This window comes from Mustela putorius, unplaced genomic scaffold, assembly GCF_011764305.1.
Source record: "Mustela putorius furo isolate JIRA1106 unplaced genomic scaffold, ASM1176430v1.1 tig00003859_pilon_pilon_pilon, whole genome shotgun sequence".
NCBI classification, from domain to species: domain Eukaryota; kingdom Metazoa; phylum Chordata; class Mammalia; order Carnivora; family Mustelidae; genus Mustela; species Mustela putorius.
This window is the reverse complement of record NW_025422011.1, coordinates 713,052-734,561: the sequence shown is the minus strand read 5'-3', so window position 1 is coordinate 734,561 and position 21,510 is coordinate 713,052. Positions and strand designations below refer to the sequence as shown.

The following is a 21,510-nucleotide window of genomic DNA, read 5'->3' as shown; positions in this document are numbered from 1 at the left end:
GTGTCTGGGGCACCTTATGTACTAGAAAGCAAAGAAATGCTAAAAAAGAAAAAAAAAAAGGATGGAGACATGTCAAAGGGACACAGGAGCCAACATGAAAGATCTCCCAATGGTCAAAGCTGGAACAATTCAGCAAAAAAATAAGTAACCCAGAATCAAAATTATAACTAATATACAAAATAGATACACTGATATTGGTAAATGGTTGAATAAAAAAAATTAATGGGAGAAGAGACAATTCTTCCTTCCAAAATTCCAAATAATAAATGTGGATACTCTTAAGTGGTACTTAAGCCCTCCATCCACTTTGAGGGTGGGCTAGACTTAGGTGATTTGCTTCCAAAGAATCAGTATAGAAAAGGAAAAATAGTAACCTCACATATTAACATGGTAAACACTACCTTAACCAAGTGATCAAGATCAACATCATCAGTGATATCATGCTGAAGTCACATATCCCCGATACAAAATGACAGTATTCTGTGGCATTCTTTCCAAAAACATATAACTCTTGTCTAATAATGAAACAAAAAAAATCAGATAAACTCAAAAGGAGGGACATTAACAACTGCACAAGGAATGGTAGGTACCTAAGCACTGTACTCTGTGGATAAAGTTGTTTCCCATGAGAGTATGGGTTACCGTTCTGATGCTGCTATACATGCATATTGGAACTGAACAATTAGGTAAATGGATGGTGGGAGCCAGGTTTCTACTGCTGATGTGTAAATTCACAGATTAGCAAGGGGAGAAGGCTAGAATAGCCTATGTGGTAATGGACTGGAACTAGAGGTTATCAGTATGAACTCATGTTTAACTTAACATAGTTATACAGATGATTACACCCAGAAATATTTACGGACAGGTTATACATAAGCGTTAGTATAAAACTAACTCTTCGCTCGGTTAGCTGAGAGGGCTTAAAAGAAAGCAGCAGTGAGGGTGCCTGGGTGGCTCAACTGGTTAAGCATCTGCCTTCGGCTCAGATCAGGATCCTGGAGTCCCAGGATCAAATTAAGCATCTGCTTTTGGCTCAGGTCAGGATCCCAGAGTCCCAGGATTGGAGTCCCAGGATCAAATCCTGCACTACGCTTCCCGCTCAGTGGGAATTCTGCTTCTCCCTCTGCCCTTCACTCAGCATGTGGTCTCTCCCACTCCTCTCTCTCTCTCTCAAATAAATAAATAAAATCTTAAAAAAAGAAAAAAGAAAAGAAAGCAGCAATGAGAATACTTAGTATCCAAATCTTGGTTTCTGATACCGTTCTCCAATAAAAGGAAGCAGAGATCCTTGGAGAAATAGCTGATTTTAGCACCCTGACAAGAAATACACGAGATGAGCCTGGAGCATCTTGTAGTGCCAGAAAGTAAAGGAGTGTTAAAAAATAATTATATTAAACACACACACACACACACACACACACTGATGTCAGTATGTTAAAGGGGCACAGGAACCAACTGAAAGAGCTCCCAATGGACAAAGCTGGAACAATCTTGAGCAATAAAATAAATACTGGAATATAACTCAAAGCATAAAATAGATATCCTTCATACCATACTGATATAAGTAGACACTTGACTAAATTAACACACGAGTAAAGAGACAAATTTCCATGCAGGAGAATTCCAAGTAAGTTAAGTAGATACTCTACCCCAAAGAATAGGGAGCATAACTCTTCATTCCTTAAATGTAGGCAACACAGTTACTTTTTTTCCAAAGAGGACAGTATGGAATGGGGGGGGGGGATTAACTTTATAAAGGAACAACCTGACAAACAATACTTCAGCCAAGTGATCAAAGTCAGTATCAACAATCATAAATCATGTCGATAGTACGCATCCTCAATATGAGATGATGAAAATGATTGGTACCTTCTTTCTGCCATCATCCTCCCTAAAAGTCATAACGCCAGTGTAATCATGAGAAAAATATATGATAAATTCCAATAGTGGGGCACCCTAAAATATACTTGACCAATACTCCTAAAAACTTCCATAGAAAGTTTTTTAATTTAAAAAAATAATAATAACAGGGCCACCTGCGTGGCTCAGTGGGTTAAAGCCTCTGCCTTCGGCTCAGGTCATGATCCCAGAGTCCTGGGATCCAGTCCCGCATCGGGCTTTCTGCTTAGGGGAACCCTGCTTCCCACTACCCCCTCTGCCTCCCTTCTCTGCCTACTTGTGATCTCTGTCTCTGTCAAATAAATAAATAAAATCTTTAAAAATAGTAATAATAATATTAACAACAGAGGCACCTGGGTGGCTTAGCTGGTTAAGCGTCCAGCTCTTGGATTTCTGCTCAGCAGCTCTTGATCACCAGATCCAGCCCTGTGGCAGGCCCCAGCACACTCCGAGGGAGCCTGCTCAGGATTCTTTCTCTGCCCCCACCACTCTGATGTGAGCTTACACATTTGCCGTCTCTTTTTCTCTCAAATAAATAAATAAATAAATAATGATGGTGAGGGGCATGGGCGCACACCTGGCTAGCTCAGTTGGTAGAGCATTCATCTCATGGTTGTGAGTTTGAGCCTCACATTGGGCATGGTGTCTATTTAAAAAATAAAATAAAATCTTTTTTTTTTTTAAAGATTTTAATTATTTATTTGACAGAGAAAGAACACAAATAGGCAGAGAGAGAGAGAGGAAGCAGGCTCCCTGCTGAGCAGAGAGCCCGATGTGGGCCCCAATTTTAGGACCCTGAGACCATGACCTGAGCCGAAGTCAGAGGCTCAACCCACTGAGCCACCCAGGTGCCCCCCAAAAATAAAATAAAATCTTAAAAACTAAATAACAACAACAACAACAAAAGCAGGAGTGGGGAAGCCAAATCTACCTTGCCTCCCAGTTGACACAAAGGTACCATTTTTCCAGTTTTCTTAGTTGAAGACTTCCCAAATTAGTCTATTGAGATATGGCTCACATCCAAAGACACAGTAACACAGCCAATTTATTTTATATACTTACTGTCTTTATCACTTTATCACACAGAAAAGACTATGACAGTTTTTTTGTGTTTTTTTTTTTTTTTTTTTTGACAGAGAGAAATCACAAGTAGACAGAGAAGCAGGCAGAGAGAGAGAGAGAGAGGGAAGCAGGCTCCCTCTCAACGCGGGACTCGATCCCAGGACTCTGGGATCATGACCTGAGCCAAAGGCAGCAGCTTAATCCACTGAGCCACCCAGGCGCCCCAAGACTATGACAGTTTTGACCAGTTTTGTTCAACAAATATTTTTTGACTACCTTTTTTTTTCCAAGCATTGTTTGAGCATTGAGATAACCTCAAAGGTAGAAGAAAGAAAAAAAAAAAATCTGTGCTCTGCTTTCTTTTACTGTGAGGAAATCAGACAATACATAACCAAACAATAAATGACCTATCAGATAGTGATAGATGCTATGAAATGAATAAAAAAGTAAAGTGAGGCACACAAGTGCCCAAGAAAGCTATTCTAATTGGAAGCATAGAAAATGCCTCTTTAAGGAGATGACATTTGAGTTGAGACCTGAGCAGAGCTGGTATACAAAGAGAACAGCAAATGTAAAGGCCCAAAAGAGCAAGTTTAACATGCCCAAGGTATCTCATGTAAACAGGGCAACCACCTGGATAGGAATGAGATAAAGTGAAACATAAAAGTCATTTAAGGATCTCAAACCACTCCAACATTGCTCACCAGGAATCCATCAATGGTAATTAGATCAAGATCTCAATTTTATGCTACCACACAATCTCCCTCAAAGTCACAGCTGTCCATTAAATAATGTATTTTGAACCGCCCCATCTTCCCTCTAAAAACTACCATGCCTCTCATTCTTATTTTCTCTTGGCTCTGCTAAAAGTATTAAGAAAAAAGGGAGGGGGAGTATTCTACCGAGAAAAAAAGTCCTGAATTCTCCATAACAGATCTCATTGCTTCCTGTACAACCACAGGTTAAAAGCAAAGACCCTGGAGACAGACTAACTTGGATTCAAATTCAGATTCTATTAGTTGTAAGGATCTTGAATAAGTGGCATATCCTTTTGAAGACTCAGTTTCCTCATCTGTAAAAATCTGTGAGGATTAAGAGAGAAAATGTGGCAGCCAGTGACTCTTCAATAAATGTTAGCTACTGCTAATAAAAGTATCTGAGTATTTATTTTGTTCAAGGACCAGAGCTAGGCCAGAGGGATTACAGAAAATACAATTTGCTACAGCAAATTGTTTGAGAGATAAAACTGTCAAACTCCCTTAGGTCAGGAGCTTTGTCTTTTTCTGGTTCACTGGTGTATTCCCAGAATCTGGAACAGTGTTTAACACACAGTGGGCATCAATCTCAGCATGTGTTGAAGGAATGAATGAGACTCCATTAAGTCAAAGAAGCTTAAGAAAGTCTGGCTTTACTTCAAAACAAATAAAGTTTCATTCCACATCAAGATTTTAAACAATATCTTAAGGCCTTGTTGAAGATGTTTTTATTATTTCTAATTGCCTCCCCAAAATCTAGAACAGTATTCATAATATTAAGGTACTCGAATTTATTGCAGTTGAAAAACTGCTACAGGATGCCTGGGTGGCTCAGTTGGTCAAGTGTCTGCCTTTGGCTCAGTCATCATCTCAGGGTCTTGGGATCAAGCCCCACATAAGACTTCCTGCTGCACAGCAAGGAGACTGTTTCTCCCTCTCCCGCTGTCCCTACCCTTGGCTCACACTCACTCTTTCTCTCTGAAATAAATAATAAAATCTTTTTTTAATAAAAAAAAGAAAAAAGAAAAAGCTCTGCTGCTAAAATTGAGTTGTCAGTTGTAGGCTATACTATTGTTCATAATTCAAAGCTGATGATCAAAACATTGAAAGTAATAAAATAAAATATAAGGTATACTGATTGTTATGGAATACTTCGCTTGCCAGTGCTCCAATGAAGAGACTTAGAAAACTTGTGTAAAATTTTTTCTTCACGGTTGACCAACTAAGTTTAATTTATGCTAGTAAAATAAATTGATTTCACCTCTATATCATTAAATTTTATAAAAAACAATATTACAGTCTGTCCAGTCCCTTAAGAAAAGCCCAAATCTTTTAGACTTCTTAAAAATTTCAAAAGACTGTTAGCTTAATATATCGGCTCTTTAGGTCAAAGAAGGACTTTTCAGGGTGATGAAAATGGAGAAAGAAGGAGTTCACCTCTCTAAAAATGAGTTTTCAATTACTATAATTATGCATAAAATAAGACAGGCAGCATTTCTGGGCCAAGATTTGATGCCTTCGTTCCCTGTGAGAATTAGAGCCAAGCATAAATTTGGGGCAAGTTCTGCAAAAACCACTTTACCCTCTATTGATGCTGAATGAAAAACTCATTGTTAGGATTCATCAACAGAATATATTTTCTAACACACAGCAGCCACTCTGGCAACATCGCTTTCACCATTTTCTATCCCAGAAACAAAACAGGATGCATTTAAATCCTGCCTGGCAGTTACCACGATTGAAGGGTGGCTATCTCAACAGCCTAAGAGTTGGTAAGAGCTAAAAAGTAAAAATCTGGTATACCGAACCGTAAAGTACCAGGGCCTGCTCAAGTTAACCTACACTGGTGGCTATTGTATAGGTCCGCCAAACCTTCAGAGCTGGAAAGATACCTGAACTCTACTGACACCTTTTGAGAAAGAAAGCCAGGCGTGAGGGCGGAGCAGTATGATCGGAATTATTAAAACCGCAGCAAGCCGGCAGGGACACAGGTGCGCGGGCAGGCCCCGGTACCGCAGTCCTTGTCACGCTTCGAGACGACCGGGCCCGTCACAAGCACGACAGCCCTCCTAGGTTCTTATTCACTCATTCATTCATTTGACAATTACGCGAGTGCACCGCAGCAGGGCCGGCTCGCAGGGCCCCCGCCCCAGCCCCGGAACACCCACAGCCGCCCGGCGCGGCCCTGCGCCGCCAGCATTTCCCCGACGCTGCCGCCCGCACCCCGCCGCGGCGCGCTGGGGTCACCCGGATCCCGGGCTCGGCCGCACACGAGCGCCCACGCCCCCCGCCCTCCCAGCCGCGCGTCCCCCGGCCTCCGCCCCGCTTAGCCGCCTCAGACTCGCCGGGTTCGTGCGGCGAGGGAGGGGCGCGTCTACGGAGGCCCCCCGCCCGGGGTTCAAGGCCCTCCGGCGCGCGCGACGCCTGGACCCGAGGGCCTCGGTGGGTGGGTCGGACCCACCGGCCACTCACCTCCGCCGGGTCAGAACCGAGGGGCCTGCTCTAAGCCGTTTGAAACCGCTTGGGCCGCCGCACACCCCGCAGTGTCCTCGTTGTTTATTGGTTCTCGACGGACCGCCCATCGCCCGTTTATTGGTCCATTTGAAAGGACTGTGGGCACGCGCCGCCTGCGGCTTTAAAGGGGCCGCGCGCAGCCGTGCTTCCTCGGACCCAGAGCTACCTGCTCCGTTGGGGATAGGGTCGCTGGAGCAAAAGCTGCCGACGACACTCCCCGCCCCCTCTCCCCGAAAAGAAGGGCGAAAGATGTGTAGAGCTGTGCATCCTTGGCCACCAGCATGTTTCCTTTATTTAATTTTGGCTATTCAAGCTACTGTCAACACTTGGCAAAATTTTTTAAAAACTCATTTCATTCACCAAATATTGATTGTGCAGCTAAGTGCGTGAGGGAAATGAGAGGCAGCTGGGATAACGTGGAAAGAGCAGTGAATGGAGCCAGGATGCTGGATTCTGGTCTTGGACCCCCTCTAAGTGCACTCTTCTCAGTAGATCATTTGTAGCTTAGTTTCCACAAAACAGGGTAACAATGTTTCTCTTACAAGCTTAATGTGAGGGTTTAATATAACTAATTTAATGCTGAGGAAAGGCCTTAATATTCCTGTTATTTATAGAAACGACAGGCTTGCTTAATATGATTTCTAAGTCTTGTTTAGCTCTAAAAATAAAATCTTTTTAAAAGGGGGCGGTGGGGGGGGGGTCGTGTGGCGCCTGGCTGACTCAGTCAACAGAGTTTACACCTCTTGATCTCAGGGTTGTATGTTCCAACCCCCCCTTGGGTGTAGTGATTATTTAAAAATAAAATCTTAAAAAAGAAAAGCCTTGTTTAGCTCTAAATTCTATGTTTCTATGAATAAGATCATGTCCTTACTTTCAAGGAATGTACAAACTACAGTGGTCAGAGGAAAACATACAGTCTAATCTGTACGTTCTAATTTTCAAAGTAGCAAGAGAACTAGGTAAAAGAAAAACTGTAGATGCTTAGCAAACGAAGAAATTTGCTAAGGGAGGATCTGTGAAAGGGATGGAATTGTAATCTGGGATTTCAACCATATATAATTACCAACAGACTAAAAGATGGTGAGGGGATGGATAAAAATAGTAAAACGATTATTTTTTAATCTATCAAATTAGCAAAGATAAAAAGTTTGACAACTGTTAGTTGGCCAACATTTTTTGAGAAACAGACATTCAAACTCACTGTTGGTAAGATTGTAATTGGTACACATTTTCAGGATGATTTACCAGTTATTAAAATGTAAAGTGTGGGACACCTAGTTGGCTTAGAAGAGCATACAACTCTTAATCTCTGAGCTGTGAGTTTGAGCACCACATTGGGTATAGTGATTACTTAAAAATAAAATCTTTTAAAAAATGTGTATGATTTCTGGCCCAATAATGCCACTGTTAGGAATTTGTCCTACAGATCTATGCAATTATGTAAAGAAAATTATCCAAAGATATTCACTGCAGCAATTCTTAAGATATGGGAAAAAACCCCAAACCTTAGAAATCACATGTCCAGGGGCACCTGGGCGGCTCAGCGGTTATAGCCTCTGGCTTCGGCTCACGTCATGATCTGAGGGTCCTGGGATCAAGCCCCGCATCGGGCTCCCTGCTCGGCAAGGAGCCTGCTCCCCCTACCGCCCCCCCGCCCCCCCCCCGCCTCTCTGCCTACTTGTGATCTTTGTCTGTCAAATTTTTTTAAAAAAATCTTTAAAAGAAATCACATGTCCATTCACAGGTAACTTGTTACATAATTACAGTATATCCACTCAATAGACACTACAGAACTGTTAAAGAGAATGTGGTTAATCTGCTGGGGTAGAAAAAGTGTGCAAATTTTATTTTACTAAAAAAAAGGCAAGTTGCAAAAAAGCATATATGGAATAACTTTATTGTATATGGTTATAAATGCATATGCATTTGTGTGCATGCCTGAAAATGGTTAAAACATTCCTGGAATTTCAAGAAATTAATAATTATTTAAGAAATTATTTAAGGGGAGTGTGTAAAGAGGGAAATGAATTTTTTGCCATTGACATGTTAATTTTTTTTAATAGTAGCAGGGAGAGTGTCTAGTAGTGAGAAAAGTAGGAGCAAGGGCACAGAAGCAAGAAAGTACATTATATGTAGGGAATTTAACATATGAGTTTGATTTTAGATTTTAGGCACATGTTGGGAAGTAGTGGGATACAAAATTGCCAGAGAAAGAACATTCCAGGAGGGTCTTGAATACCAAGGTAAGGAATTTGTACTTTAAGTAGGTGATGGAGAGCTATGAAAGGTTTCTAAACCAGAGAGCAGCAAAATCAGAATTGCACTTTAGGAAAACTGATCAGCGTGATTATCTAAAATGGGTTAGAGTTGGAAGCCCAGTTAGGAGTCTGCTATGAGGTGATAGCAGTGGAAATGCTGAGAACAGATTCAATAAAGTGTGAAGGATTTGGCAACCAACTTGTTGCAAAGGTGAGGGTGGGGCCCATTTAGGGAGGTAAGCCAAAGAGCATGCCAGGCTTTGAGCCTAGGTATTGGGAGACAGTGATTGCCCAGATGGAAGTAGAAAGTATGGAGAAGACATTCTTAAGAGGAAGACAAGAAATTTAGTTTTAGTCCTGTTTACTTTTAGGTACCAATGAGACCGCTAAGTAGATATAGAAAATTCAGGTTGAGAACTGGAGAAAAGATTAGGATTCAAGTGATACAGGTGTAGAAAAGATGGAATTGTAGCAATGGATGAGACCACAGAGTGGGGGAGTGGAAAGTGAAAAGATAGGTCATGAGGAAAGATCCATAGGTTAGGGGAAACCAAGCAGAGCAAAAAGGTCACAGTAACCTTTGAGAAATGGGTTAGGAACATACAGAAATAGTTTTCTTTAATCATTGGTCATTGGCATGTTTACTTTATTTAAATATTATGGGAAATAAATTGAAAATTACATTTATAAAGAGAGCATGATGATAAAGTGGAATTTGTTCAATAAAGGATGTATGGAGTCTGGATCCTGGAGAGCTTTAGAATGAGATGGCAAATCCCTTTTGTCTTATATGGTTTATGTGTAGCCCTATTTAAAGGTGGACACTGGATGTCTGATTCCATTCATGTAGTTGTTCATTCACTCAACAAATATTTATTGAGCACCTAATATGTGCAGGGACTGTTCTAGGCACTTGGGATAACCAGTGCATGAAATAGACACACACAAACACACACATACACAAACCCCTCTCTTATGGTACTCACATTATAGTGAAAAAGCATAGATGCTCAACACATTAATAAATTATATAGTATGTTATTAGACAATATGTGCAGTGGAAAAAAAACAAAAAATAAAACACGGTAAAAAGGACAGGGAAGTAGAGTTAGAAAAACATTAATTTTATAAAGCACAATCAGAGTAGGTTTCACTAAGGAGGTTACCTTTAAGCAAAGACTTGAAGACAAAGGAATTAGCCATGAGTTTCTTTCTCTACAGGAAGGAAGTGCCAACTAGGGGGAACAGATTTGCAAAGACCCTAAGTTGGGACCATGCCTCTCAGGTTAGAGAGAAACAGGGACCAATATAGCTGAAGTGGAGTAGTTGGCAGTAGGAAGATAGAAGGAGAAGAGGTCTGAAAGATAATGTAGGGCGGGGAGTGGCAGATCCTATAGGGTCTTGTCTTGGAAATCTAACATAATACCTTGCTCCATAGTAGGTGTTCAATAAATGTTTGGCCAGTCATCTTTTGTAATCCAGGGTAATCACCAAATATCTTCTATGTGACACCTGCTTACTTTAGCCCAGGGGCCTCCTAGTAGTTCTTTATAAGGAAGGTATTCAGAGGAAAGTGAAACCTTTGTAGGCATTAGAGATCAAGGTGAACACTGTATTATTGCAAATGCCAGCATTGGAGCTATTGAATAACTGTGCTGAGCATTTCTGAAAAGCCTGCCAGGGTGGAGACAGAGCTCATCCCATCATAATCACAAACTGCATTCTGGGAGAGAAACAGGGCACCTGGATTCATATTTGCAGCCTAAGAGGAGCAGTTTCAGTGATCCACTCCCTTTCCTCTTTCAGTGTGTGTACCTCGTGCATTATTCCCTGTGAAATAGCAGTGGTGACATTAACATGGGTCTCAAGTGGCTGTGACTTTTTGTGTCTTGACTGGCCTTGAAGCCTCTCCCAGATTGCACTGTTTGCATTGAATAGGTTATTGAATGAAGGAATGAACAACCCTTTCCTCAAAGCCCATTTTCCCACAACCCCCCAAAGGCAGGCTGTCCAAGAACTCTGACCATGGGGCTCCAACAAAGAGGAAGGAGGCAGAGGGAGAGATAGGGACCTCATTAGCAGGCTGTCAACAAGCTCTTAGGGGCTGGAGGGAAAACCACCAAGAAGGACAAGATAAGTGAGAGTTCTTGGCTCTTTGTGTCTTGTAAAATGGCATAGGCAGATTGCATAGCTTGGGGCTAACTTCAGCCTTGGGTTTAAACTCAGACCCTTAATTAGGCTGTCTGTATCTGTTTTAACATCCTGTTAAGGAGTCCAAAATTGTGAGCTGGAGCCTTGAGTGGAAATAAAACTCTGTTCCCTATGCTGAGCTCTGCTTAGCCTCTGCCAGCTGCTTAATGGGAGAATGATCTAGAGAGAAAATAAATGGGCACTAAGTGAGGGAATGTTACAAAACAAAGGCTGCCTGAAACACCCCCAGACACACATCCCGTTAAGTGGATCAGTTGAGTCACCGTCACGTATGAAGAGAAGACGTACTCTCAGACTATTTCTTAGCCCAGGAAAGGGCTCACCTACATTTTTCATTATGTCCACAAGTAGAAATAACTGAAGTTTACTCTATGTTCTTGAAGGTCAGTGCTTTATACTTAGAACCTTGTGCATCCTCAGCTCTTTAGAAGCTTTTTCTAAGTTCCTCTGCAGCATTTTGTTTTCTGTAGGACTAGGTTTGGTGAAAGCTTCAGTTCATGCCTTGGAGACCTCTCTATACCTTTTAATCTTAGGTTCTGCCATTCGTTCATGCAATACACAAAGAGGGGCAGAGACTATATTTGGAATATACCTTGCAAAAATATGTCCAGTTTGTTATAATTTGGCCAACTGTCTCCCTACTCATCAGGTTTTATAGCCAGAGAACCAGACAAGGAATTCTCAACTCTTGTTTCATCCACAAGAGTTCTCAGAAGAACATAAAAACAATGACCTTAGCAATCATCTGCTTCAACCTTTTCATTTGACTGATCAGGAAAGTAAAAGCCAGAGCATGTTCATTACCTGAAAACAGGGTGTTCAGTCCTGGACACTGTTGCTAAAGTTTCATCTGCCTCACCCCACCTCCAGATTTCTTATGAAGACCTGGGCCACTGGGCCCAGCATCCTTTTCCTCTCCCATTTGCTAACCCTAAAGTGACAGGACGGTCGCAGGTTAGGTAGATCTCTAAGTCTCAGGCAGTGTTGAATCCCTGATTCTACTGGCGTTTGGGATCGCAAGGTGTCAAAATGCATTCACCAAACTTTGTCCTTCCAGAAACATCTCCCAGTCTTTTGAGCAAATGGTGTGTGCTCAATGCATTCATTTTTCTTCTCATTTGAAAAGTTTTACCTGAGTTCCTAGCTCTGGTGGCCACGGCTCATGGTCTGGCCTGTCACCCTGAGCCTTTGGGAGGGGGTACTTTCTACAAGTACGTAGGCTTATGCTTTAGGCTGGATTTCATTGCTTTAAATGTCCTCCTTTTTCCTCTCTGGTGTGAATTAAAAAAAAAAAAAATCATGGTGTAAGGGGATGGCTGTCCTTGAGCTGTAACACTTGTTTCTGTTCTAGCACACCTACCCCTCACCAAGTTGGAAGAATTATGCACTGTAAATTACCCTCAGAATTGTTATTTAAATACGAGAAGCTTTAGTCTTTCTTTCTTTGTTGGGAGGTGTAGAGTAGGGATGTAAGCTGTTGCTCAAGTCTAAGCTCTGTGGGTCAGGCTTGGGCAGGGCTTGACCCTCAGCAAGAGATAAAGGAATGAAAGGAAGCACTATTCCATAAAAGGCTTGAGGTTCAGAAAATCAACTATGGAGACTTGGCATACAATTCCACATCTGGCCCCGAGACTTCCATGATTCCCAGTTGTCACTGAAGAGGTGTCATGTCCAGAAAACCAGAGAATGGATCCCTAGCTCCTTGCCCTAGCCTTGAGAGGCAGTGTATAAATTATGAGAAGGCAGCTTTTTAAAAATAAAAGGAAAAAAATTAAAAACTAAATAAAAGGAATCAATGTTGATTTGATCCATTGTCAGAGTAATTATGAAACTTGACTAAGATCAAAAAAAGCTAGTAGCAGATCTGGGCCTGTCATGAACCTTCCTTGGACCCAGTCCTTTTCCTACTACATCAGACAGTCTTGCCAGTGATTATCACGGCAAGGCAAAGTCAAGTTCTGGGACAAATAGGTCCTCATAGACCTAGAACAGAGATAGAAGATACACGGTATATAAACCATGACATTTCTTTCCAGTGCCTGAAGGAGATGTCACTAAAAATCATGACACCTTCCCTGTTGAATCTCAACAGGACCTTGGGCAACCACTATCAATCAATCAGAGTTGGCACTCAACTGTCATCTACTATCACTGTTCTAGAGGAAGTAAGGATTTCAGAAGCCAATTAACTCTGGTCTTGACCTCTCTTCTCAAGATGAGTTGAACCTCCAGCCAGGAACCTCACACCTTTTATGGCTCCTCACTGTTCTCACATCCCTGAGTGACTTATAGGTGATGTCGCAAGAAGGTTTTCGAAAGCATGGGTCTGCCAGACAGAGCGGGTACAGTGATTAGTCATGACTCCAAGCCAGGCACGGTGATTAAGAAAAGCTAAATTTATATTAAATTATCATAAAGTCCTAAAATACTGAACATAGTGGTTAAATAACTCCAGAAAGTCCAATCTCTCCAGTGAGTAACGTTAAAACCATTACACGTGAGTGCAGGAGAATTACTTCCATTAGTTTAGGACAGAGAAGTTTTGCTTTTTACATAGTGAATCAGTGCTCAAATAGATATTTCTTCAAATATGTCTTTTCTACATTCTGAACAGCCCAAGTGCAATAAGATCCTTCCCCTTTTCCAATCAAGAAAATGCCACTTTCCTACTTTCTCCCCATCCTCAATCATGAATCTGAGAACCCAAAGTGCTCCTTTTTTTACCGCCCTGTCAAGTGTGAAATATCTCCCTTTCCTCCCATGAGTGGCACCTCGCCTTTCCCACTGTGTGTGTGTACTGGCAAAGCCTTGCTGGCCTGGCCGGGTTGTTGTGTGTGGGCCCAGAGCCTGCGCTGGCTATTACCAGTAGGGCTCAAGGCTTGGCACCTGTCTCTAGCAGCCTCAGAACTGACCAGAAAAGCCTTGCTCTTCTCCATTTTCATTCACATGTGGCAGCTGATTTCTCAATACCAATAACCACAGATGATGTTTCCAATTGGGAAGCTTCCTCGAGAAGCCCTCCCCTCTCTTCTCAACCCGTCATCCTCTCCTGTTGCTTCCAGTTCCTGGGTGGAAGGATCTGGATCTGCCCTAGGCTGAGAGGGCTTCATTGGTTGTTCTCCCTTTCTACTCTTTGCCCCCTACTTTGTGTTTTGATGTAACCCTCTCCTTACCACCACAAGGCTAAGTCAGAAAAAGCAAATTAGGGAGTTGAGGGGGAAAGGAAGGGGTCTATAGAAGGTCTGGGGCAGACAAAATATCTCCAATCCACTGATCCTAGCAGGAGACACGCACTCTTTGTGTGAACGAGCACAAGCCAAGTGATGGCATCACAGCCTGGAAAGCCCATCACGTAGTGGGGAAGAGAGTTGGAATGGGAACGTCACAACCCCTAGAGTCCACTAACTTAGATCCCTGAGCACTTGAGAGAGAACACAGGAACTTCAACCTCATGGATCTTTCCCTTGAGGCCCTGTGTGCTCCAAGTCTAAAACCCAATCTCTCTTCCTGTTTATGAAAACTCTTGGCCCTTCTATGGAAGGTGTTTCAGGATCTCTATGCTTAGAATCCCAGAGAATGAGTGGGGAGAGAGTGGCAGGACATTAAGGTTCAGGTGATATGCTACTTTTGGTCTAAACAGCGCTGGTTGGACCTTGCAGAGACTCAGCGCTCGGGGCCCCACATTACTTAAACCCCTGCTCACAACCTGGTTAGTTAGAGTCAAAGACATAAGGGTACTGGCCAGTGGTGGTACCAGTGGGGGAATTCATATTAGCCAGCTGCCATGCAATAAAGACCCTGTCATCGGAAGGTAGAAGCTTCCAGACACTCTAGCAGGAGGAAGAACAGCTTGAGTCACACCCAGATTTTACCAATACTGGCAGCTGAAAAAACAAAAAACGAAAAACAAAAAACAAAAAAACCAGTAGCTCTTAGGGCATGAATAATATCCATTGCCAGCAATGGACAGGAGATGCAGCCCAACCACCCCTAAAAGCTTTCTCATATTACCAATGCACTTGAGGCTGGAGGCTTCCGAGACACCCGGACCAGCGGGGCTTATTCCTCCTTCCTCTCTCAGCCTCTTTCCTTCATCTCTCTCTTTACCCTTGACCCCTGCCCCAGCCCCTGATGGGCAAGTTCTCTCAGGGAAGCAGCCAGGCTGGCTCTGCTGGGGGAGAGTGAAGTGTTGGGTCATCAGTTCTCGTGGGGCAGGGTACCAGGGAAAGGGGAGGTGGAGCTCTGTACTGATGAAGAATCATTACCGAGCCTGGTTTCGGGGCGCTCAGGATGGAGTGTGCAAGAGGTGAGGTTCGTGGTAAAATCCAGGTCTAAATTTTCGGGACGCACCGTCATTTCTTCCGCACAGGTAGTTACGAACTCAGGTGGAAACAGCTCCCGGTTGAGGGCTCGGGAGCAGTTACGGGGTGGGAGGTGGAGGAGAAGGCCGAGCACATAGGAAGGGGGCCTGTTGTGTAAGTGAGCACAAGGACCGGAAGTCCATAGAGGAGAAGGAACGGGGAGGGAGAGGAGGGACCATGGGCCTTTAGACCTGGCTCTCTGAGGAGAGCTTGCGTTCGTGTTTCCAGCCTGTGTCTGGCAGAGAGCCCCGTCTTTCCGGAGTGGCCGCAGTATGGACGCTGCTACACTCTGATTGCTCTTCCTGCAACAGCTGCTCCGTCTCCGTGTCATCCAGGGAGCCAGAGCTGGCCTGGATAGACACTGTGTCTGTCTTCATGCACACGTGATCCCGCAGAAGGCCCCCCCGGGAGCTGCGCAGTTGCTTGAGGTCTTCCCACTCGGCATCGTCCCCAGACAGAAGGCAGATTCCCTCTACGATCTTGATCTTCTCCTTGGTGTAGTTATGGTCAGGCCCGCCCTAGGGTGGAGAGTGGGGACACAGGGTCACAGTTAGCTCTCCGGAGAGGATCTCCTGGTGAACCGGAAACGGAAGTGGGTGGGGTGAGAGGAGGTGGGAGGAGTACAGAGATCCCACAAGCAAATGGGGAGACTTGGTCAGAGCAAAGAGATGAGTCAGCCTAAAAGAAGAATGGCTGCTAGGACGATTATTACCATTCTCAGACAGGGAGGAGGGAGAACCACAGGCTTCCCGTCCTGCATCATCCACTCACTGGCTAGTCACCTTGGGCAAATTACTTAGCATCTCTAAACTCAGTCTCCACATTCGCAGTGTGGGGAGAATAACAATACCCACCCCTCATAACCAGTCGCTGTGAGGGGTCAGTGAGGAGACACATGGAATGCAGTTAGTAAGTGCCTGATGCACAAGACACACGCAATCCTGTTAGTTGTAGAATCGTTATTGTGGCTTATTCGTGGAACATCGTGCTGATACATGTGGCCAAAAGCAAGTGATAAAGGCAGTTCAGTGTGCATTTATTCAGGATTTTAAACTACTTCTGCACTCTTCTATTCTCGATTCTCTTCTTTCTAATTTTGTTAAGGAGAAAACTTGTGGGAGGTCAGACAGGAGGGATCCAGAAAATCTTGTTATTTGGGTTCTGAGTGTCAATCCTTTGGGGTCCTGTAACCTATCACCTTTTTGGGGAAGCCACTCTGGTTCTGCTCCTACGAGTCTTGGGCCATTCCTGAGCAACCTGGGATTGTTTCAAGGACAGCCTTAAGTTCTACTCAGGCTTCTCCCTTGATGGATTTCTCAAAGGGTAGGCTTACTCCTGGTTTCTGGGGGATACCAACTGACATGCCACTGGTAACCAGGAGAAAACGGGCCATGCCATAGTTTCTGTCCTGGGACGGCATTCTGGCCAAGAGTTCTGCAAGTGCTCCTCTGTTTTAGTAACAACTCAACTCGACAGATGTCTAACTGAGCCCCTATAGTTTTTTTGTTTTTGTTTTTTTAAAGATTTTATTTTTGAGTCATTTCTATATCCAGCATGGGGCTTGAACTCACAACCCTGAGATCAAGAGTGACACGCTCTCCTGATTGAGCTCCTACATTAAAAAGGAGACTTTGAGGATGGCCCTCTAGGAGTGGTAGCTCCGTCCACAGAGCAGAGACAGACAGCACACAAGCACACCGCATCACAGCCTAGGAGCTGAAATTAGCATCAGATTACACCGAGCCATGCAGTGTCTTCATTGCAGAGACAAGCTGGGTAGGTTAGGAGAGATGAGGGACATGGCACTGGCGATGGGGGTGGGGGGAAGGGAACACTCTTTCCTCTCCAAACACATGGCAACAGGTACCTGAAATCAGGAGGAAATCAGAAGAGAAAGGGTGAAAGACTGTCAGAGGGATGAAAGAGCTGCTGAGGAAAAGTATACAACAGAAGAAGGAGGTCACACACTTTTCAGGTCTAACCTAGGACCATTATGATGGTTCTTCTCTGGGGGCATCAGACACTCTAGGAACCTAAGACCCAGGAGTCTTTCTCTCAAACATACTAATCGAGGAGGGCTCTACCATCCCTGAAACTGCACACTAGCCCTGCAGGTGGTGTTCTGGCTCCCCGTGGAAGCTTTTTTAATATGGAAATGCATGGATCCGGAAAGCATGTGATTGTTATGTAAAATGTACTCATTATGCGTGGGAGCCCTGGAGAGGTGAGGGCAAGCGTTAACTATGCCAGACAGGCCAGGCGAGTAGACCAATTAGGGTTTCATAAGGGACAGAACTGCTGATGAAAGGTTACAGGATTCTGGAAGAAGCAAGGGTCATATTAGAGTAGGAAAGCCTGAAATTGGGGGATACCGGTCCCTTGTGGAAATGGGACTATTTTCCAAGCCTAAACATTCAGCACATAAATTTTCACTGAAGCAACAAAGGAGCTAAGAGAGCAAAAGCATGTAAACCTTCAGAATTCTACAGAAATCTCTTAAGACTCTGTGATAAGAGGAAGAATAGCAAGAAACCCAGCCATTCCCAGCCCTAGGTGCCAACAGCTTGGATCAGAGGATTAGAAAAGGGAGAGTCCAGGAGCTCTCAGGTTTTTTGGGTGTTGTCTAGGAATCTGGAGTGTTTCAGAGGGGTGCAGCCTCATTGCAGGGGAATGACCACTAGAGAAGAGAAAACCTATGAGCCAGGGAAAATATTTCCTGGCAGGGAGGTGTACACTTTCAGACCTAGACCTTCTGGAATCTGCTTACTAACCTTGCTCTCACTAAGGTCCCTCAATCTGGTCCCTCAGAGAGTCTAGATCTCTCCAGAATCCCATATCAGATTCAGTTCTTGTGTTCACTATAACTTCCAAAATGGTAGGTGGGACCACCTGGCACCCCTCACTGATCCGTTCAGGCAACTGGAGCATATCCATTCCCTCTCTAAAAACAAGACCCCGTCTTGAAAATAAATTGTGATTTTTACCTCTTTCTTATAGCACAGTTGGTTGTACATGGCTGGCTTGGGGATTGCTTCAATTTTCACTTCCTGAGTGGAAGTTCGGTAGGAGGGGTTGCTGTAGGTCAGGTTCCCCATTCCAGGATCAGTTAACTTGGATTTTTTGTGTCTTTAGGAAGAAAGGTGATGAGAAATTAGTTCATATGTTTATGGGGATGACATCTGGGGAAGCTATAACCTGAAAGTGGTAGGCAGCCTCTAAGATGGCCCCAGTGATCCCCGCCTCCTGGTCTTTACCCCTTCTGAATCCCTGCCCCTTGAGTGTGGGCTGCATTTGGTGACTCACTTCTACTTTATTTTTAATGGTTTATTTTCAAGTAATCTCTATACCTAAAGTGGGGCTCAAACCTGTAACTCCGAGATCAAAAGTCACACACTCCACTGACTGAGCCAGCCAGGCAGCCCTGGTGACTCACTTCTGATTAACAGAATTTACAAAAGTCATGGATGCTAGATTAGGTTCCAAAGAAACTTGGTAGCTTCCATCTTAGGTTGCCTTTCCTCCCTCATTCTCGCTTATGCTTGCTCTGGGGAAGCAAGCTGTCATGTTGTCGGGTGTTTTTTAGGAAGGCCCACAAGGCAGGGAAGTGATGAGGGAGACTTCCAGCCAACAGTCAGCAAGGAACCAAGACCCTCAGTCCAACAGCCTGTGAGGAACTGAATCCCGCCAACAGCTACATGAGTGTGCTTGGAAGGGACTGCCTCCCCAGTCAAACCTTTAGATAAGACCACAGCCCTGGCTGCTACCTGGACTGAAGTCTGTAAGAGAACCATGAGGCAGAGGCACGCAGCTAAACTGAATCCAGATTTCTGACCCCCCCACACTGTGAGATAATAAACGGTTGTCATTTTAAGTTGCTAAGTTTCAGAATAATTTGCTATCCAGCAGTGGATAGCTGATATACTGAGTCAAGATAGATCTGTGTCAATCCACGTCTGTTACTTACTAGCTGGGATCTTGGTAGATATAATCTAAACTTTGTGAGCCTCTGATCCTCATCTGTAAAGTGAGGAATAATAATACTTGTACTACAACCATTGTTGAGGGCATTCATACATATCCACTATGTAAGACTATTATTATTAGCGTGTTGTTGTGGTGGTGGTGGTGGTTACTATTAGCAGAAGCCACAGCAGCAGAGCAAAATCCTGGAATTTTGCTGCAAGCAGTGTTTAGAGCATTTGGGGAAAAAACATACGAGGTTGTAAAAAGAGGATTCTAAACTGAAAATGACACACTCCACCTTCCCAGGATGATTGTACTTAGCAATGATAGGTCAAATAATAATATTACAGTAGAGGCCGTGGTTATGTGAGGAAAAGGCCTTTCCAACTTCCAGGGTCTGAGAGGAGGTAGAGTAGTGGAAAAGCAGAGATGCTTGCATCGGTCCCAGCTTTGCCTCTTACTGTGTGACCTCGGGCTATACCCTCTGTGCCCTTAGCATCCTAGCCTATAAAGAAAGTCCCGAGGGCCGCTGGGTCGTAATGTGAGGAACCTGCTTAGGCCGTGAATGGTGAAGAAGAGTCAGGATTCAGGTTCTACCTGTCCTCTCTGCGGCTCTGACCAGGGACCCATCTCGACATGAGGCTGGTCAGAGGCTGGATCAGCAAGGCGTGGAGCTTCCCGAGATCACTGCCGTGTGAATGAGGACCCATGGACACATGCCCCCCGCGATGAGGCTGAGGTTACCTGTACAGCATCAAAGCTGCAATCACCAGCAAAATCAGCAGGATACTGAGGAGCCCACCGATGACGTAGCTGACGTGAAGTCCTTCCCCTAGGAAGAACAGAGTCATGCTAAGCTGGGACCAAGGACAGTCCGCCAGCTGGTGTGAGGGGCGGGAAGATGGGGGGCTCCTGTGGTAGGGCCTGGATGGCAAAGTGTCTGAGAACGGCCAGGGAAGAGGCCACAGGGGTGGGGGCTGAGAAGAAACCTATCAGCCTGCCAGCATCTCTGTCCCCAGGTCCACTACTTACTAGCCATGAGACTTAAGGCACAACACTTGACTTGAAGCCTGTGTTTTCTCATCAGTTAAATGTAAATAATAAACTGTTCCTAACCTGGTGGCAGTGAAAGCTGAGTGTGTACATTCACGTACATACGTGCACATGTGTAGGTACACACACACATACACAGCTTAACAAATGGCTGGCATGTTGAAAGCACTCTGTAAGTGGTAGCTAGCTAATATTATTTTTTCTGTGGATTTACTCTGAGACACGGGCTCAACAACCCCAAAGAGTCTCCATGAATGGATGATATCAGTGGAGGCTCTGGTGTCTTAAAGCTTCTTCGTCTTTGAACAGTTGGGCAGTGAGGGCTCACCTGGAGCAGCAGGAATGGCCTCGTTGGAATGCGCACAGAGGCCCAGCTGGGCATCCTTTTCAGAGCATCTGTGGGGCAGAGAAAACTGTAGGTGAAGGCTACTTGTATTTGATAAAGATCCTGCCTTCCTCCAGGAAAGAGGGGAAGTCCTGGGGCGAGGGGGAGCCTGAAGGCCTCAGTCGGTTAAGCATCTGACTCTCGATTTCAGCTCAGGTCATGATCTCAGGGTCATGCAATTGAGCCCCACATTAGGTTCTGTGCTGGGTGTGGAGCCTCCTTTAGATTCCCTCTCTCCCTCTGCTCTGCCACTACCCACCCCATCCCCAATCTCTCTCTCTTAAATTAAAAAAAAATATATATATATATGTCCTGGGAAGGACAGGAAAAAGACTTTTGAGTCAGGCTTTCAGATATTTGATTGTATCTAATGAGAGACATCAGAAGCACAAACCAGGAAATCCAAAGAAATCAGTATGAGTCATGTTTAAATAGTTTTTTATTTTATTTTTTTAAAGATTATTTATTTATTTAGGGCGCCTGGGTGGCTCAGTGGGTTAAAGCCTCTGCCTTCGGCTCAGGTCATGATCCCAGGGTCCTGGGATCGAGCCCCACATCGGGCTCTCTGCTCAGCAGGGAACCTGCTTCCTCCTCTCTCTCTGCCTGCCTCTCTGCCTACTTGTGATCTCTCTCTGTCAAATAAATAAATAAAATCTTAAAAAAAAAAAAGATTATTTATTTATTTATTTGACAAACAGAGATCACAAGTAGGCGGAGAGGCAGGCAAAGAGAGACAAAGAGGAAGAAGCAGGCTTCCTAAGCAGAGAACCTGATGCGGGGCTCATTCCCAGGACCCTGGGATCATGACTTGAGCCGAAAGCAGAGGCTTTAACCCACTGAGCCACCCAGGCACAACTTAAATAGTTTTTTTTTTTAATGATTTATTTACTTATTTAAGAGAGATAAAGAGAGAGAACAAGTGGGGAGGGGCAGAGGGAGAGGGAGAATCCCAAGCAGATTCCCTGAGCACAGAGCCTGATGTGGGGGTGCATGCAGGATCGATCTCACCACCCTGAGATCATGACCCGAGCTGCTCAAATGACTGGGCC

The 21,510-nt window shown here is 44.3% G+C and overlaps 2 protein-coding genes across 2 annotated transcripts in view; both read right to left on the bottom strand.

Annotated features, from left to right (window-relative positions):
• The window catches only part of CKAP5 (cytoskeleton associated protein 5), a 107,375-nt gene extending 101,100 nt beyond the window's left edge, over positions 1–6,275 (bottom strand). Inside the window, exon 1 of the mRNA XM_004763119.2 lies at positions 6,189–6,275. The gene's annotated coding sequence lies outside the window, so the exon portion shown is untranslated. The remainder of the gene's footprint in view (positions 1–6,188) is intronic.
• Positions 6,276–13,080: 6,805 nt separating this feature from the next.
• LRP4 (LDL receptor related protein 4) overlaps positions 13,081–21,510 on the bottom strand; it is a 50,464-nt gene continuing 42,034 nt past the window's right edge. Inside the window, exons 35-38 of the mRNA XM_045065943.1 lie at positions 20,405–20,472; positions 19,768–19,855; positions 18,045–18,186; positions 13,081–15,578 (exon numbers count right to left, since the gene is read on the bottom strand). Coding sequence (XP_044921878.1) covers positions 15,246–15,578; positions 18,045–18,186; positions 19,768–19,855; positions 20,405–20,472 — 631 coding nt within the window. The 3' untranslated portion in view covers positions 13,081–15,245. The remainder of the gene's footprint in view (positions 15,579–18,044; positions 18,187–19,767; positions 19,856–20,404; positions 20,473–21,510) is intronic.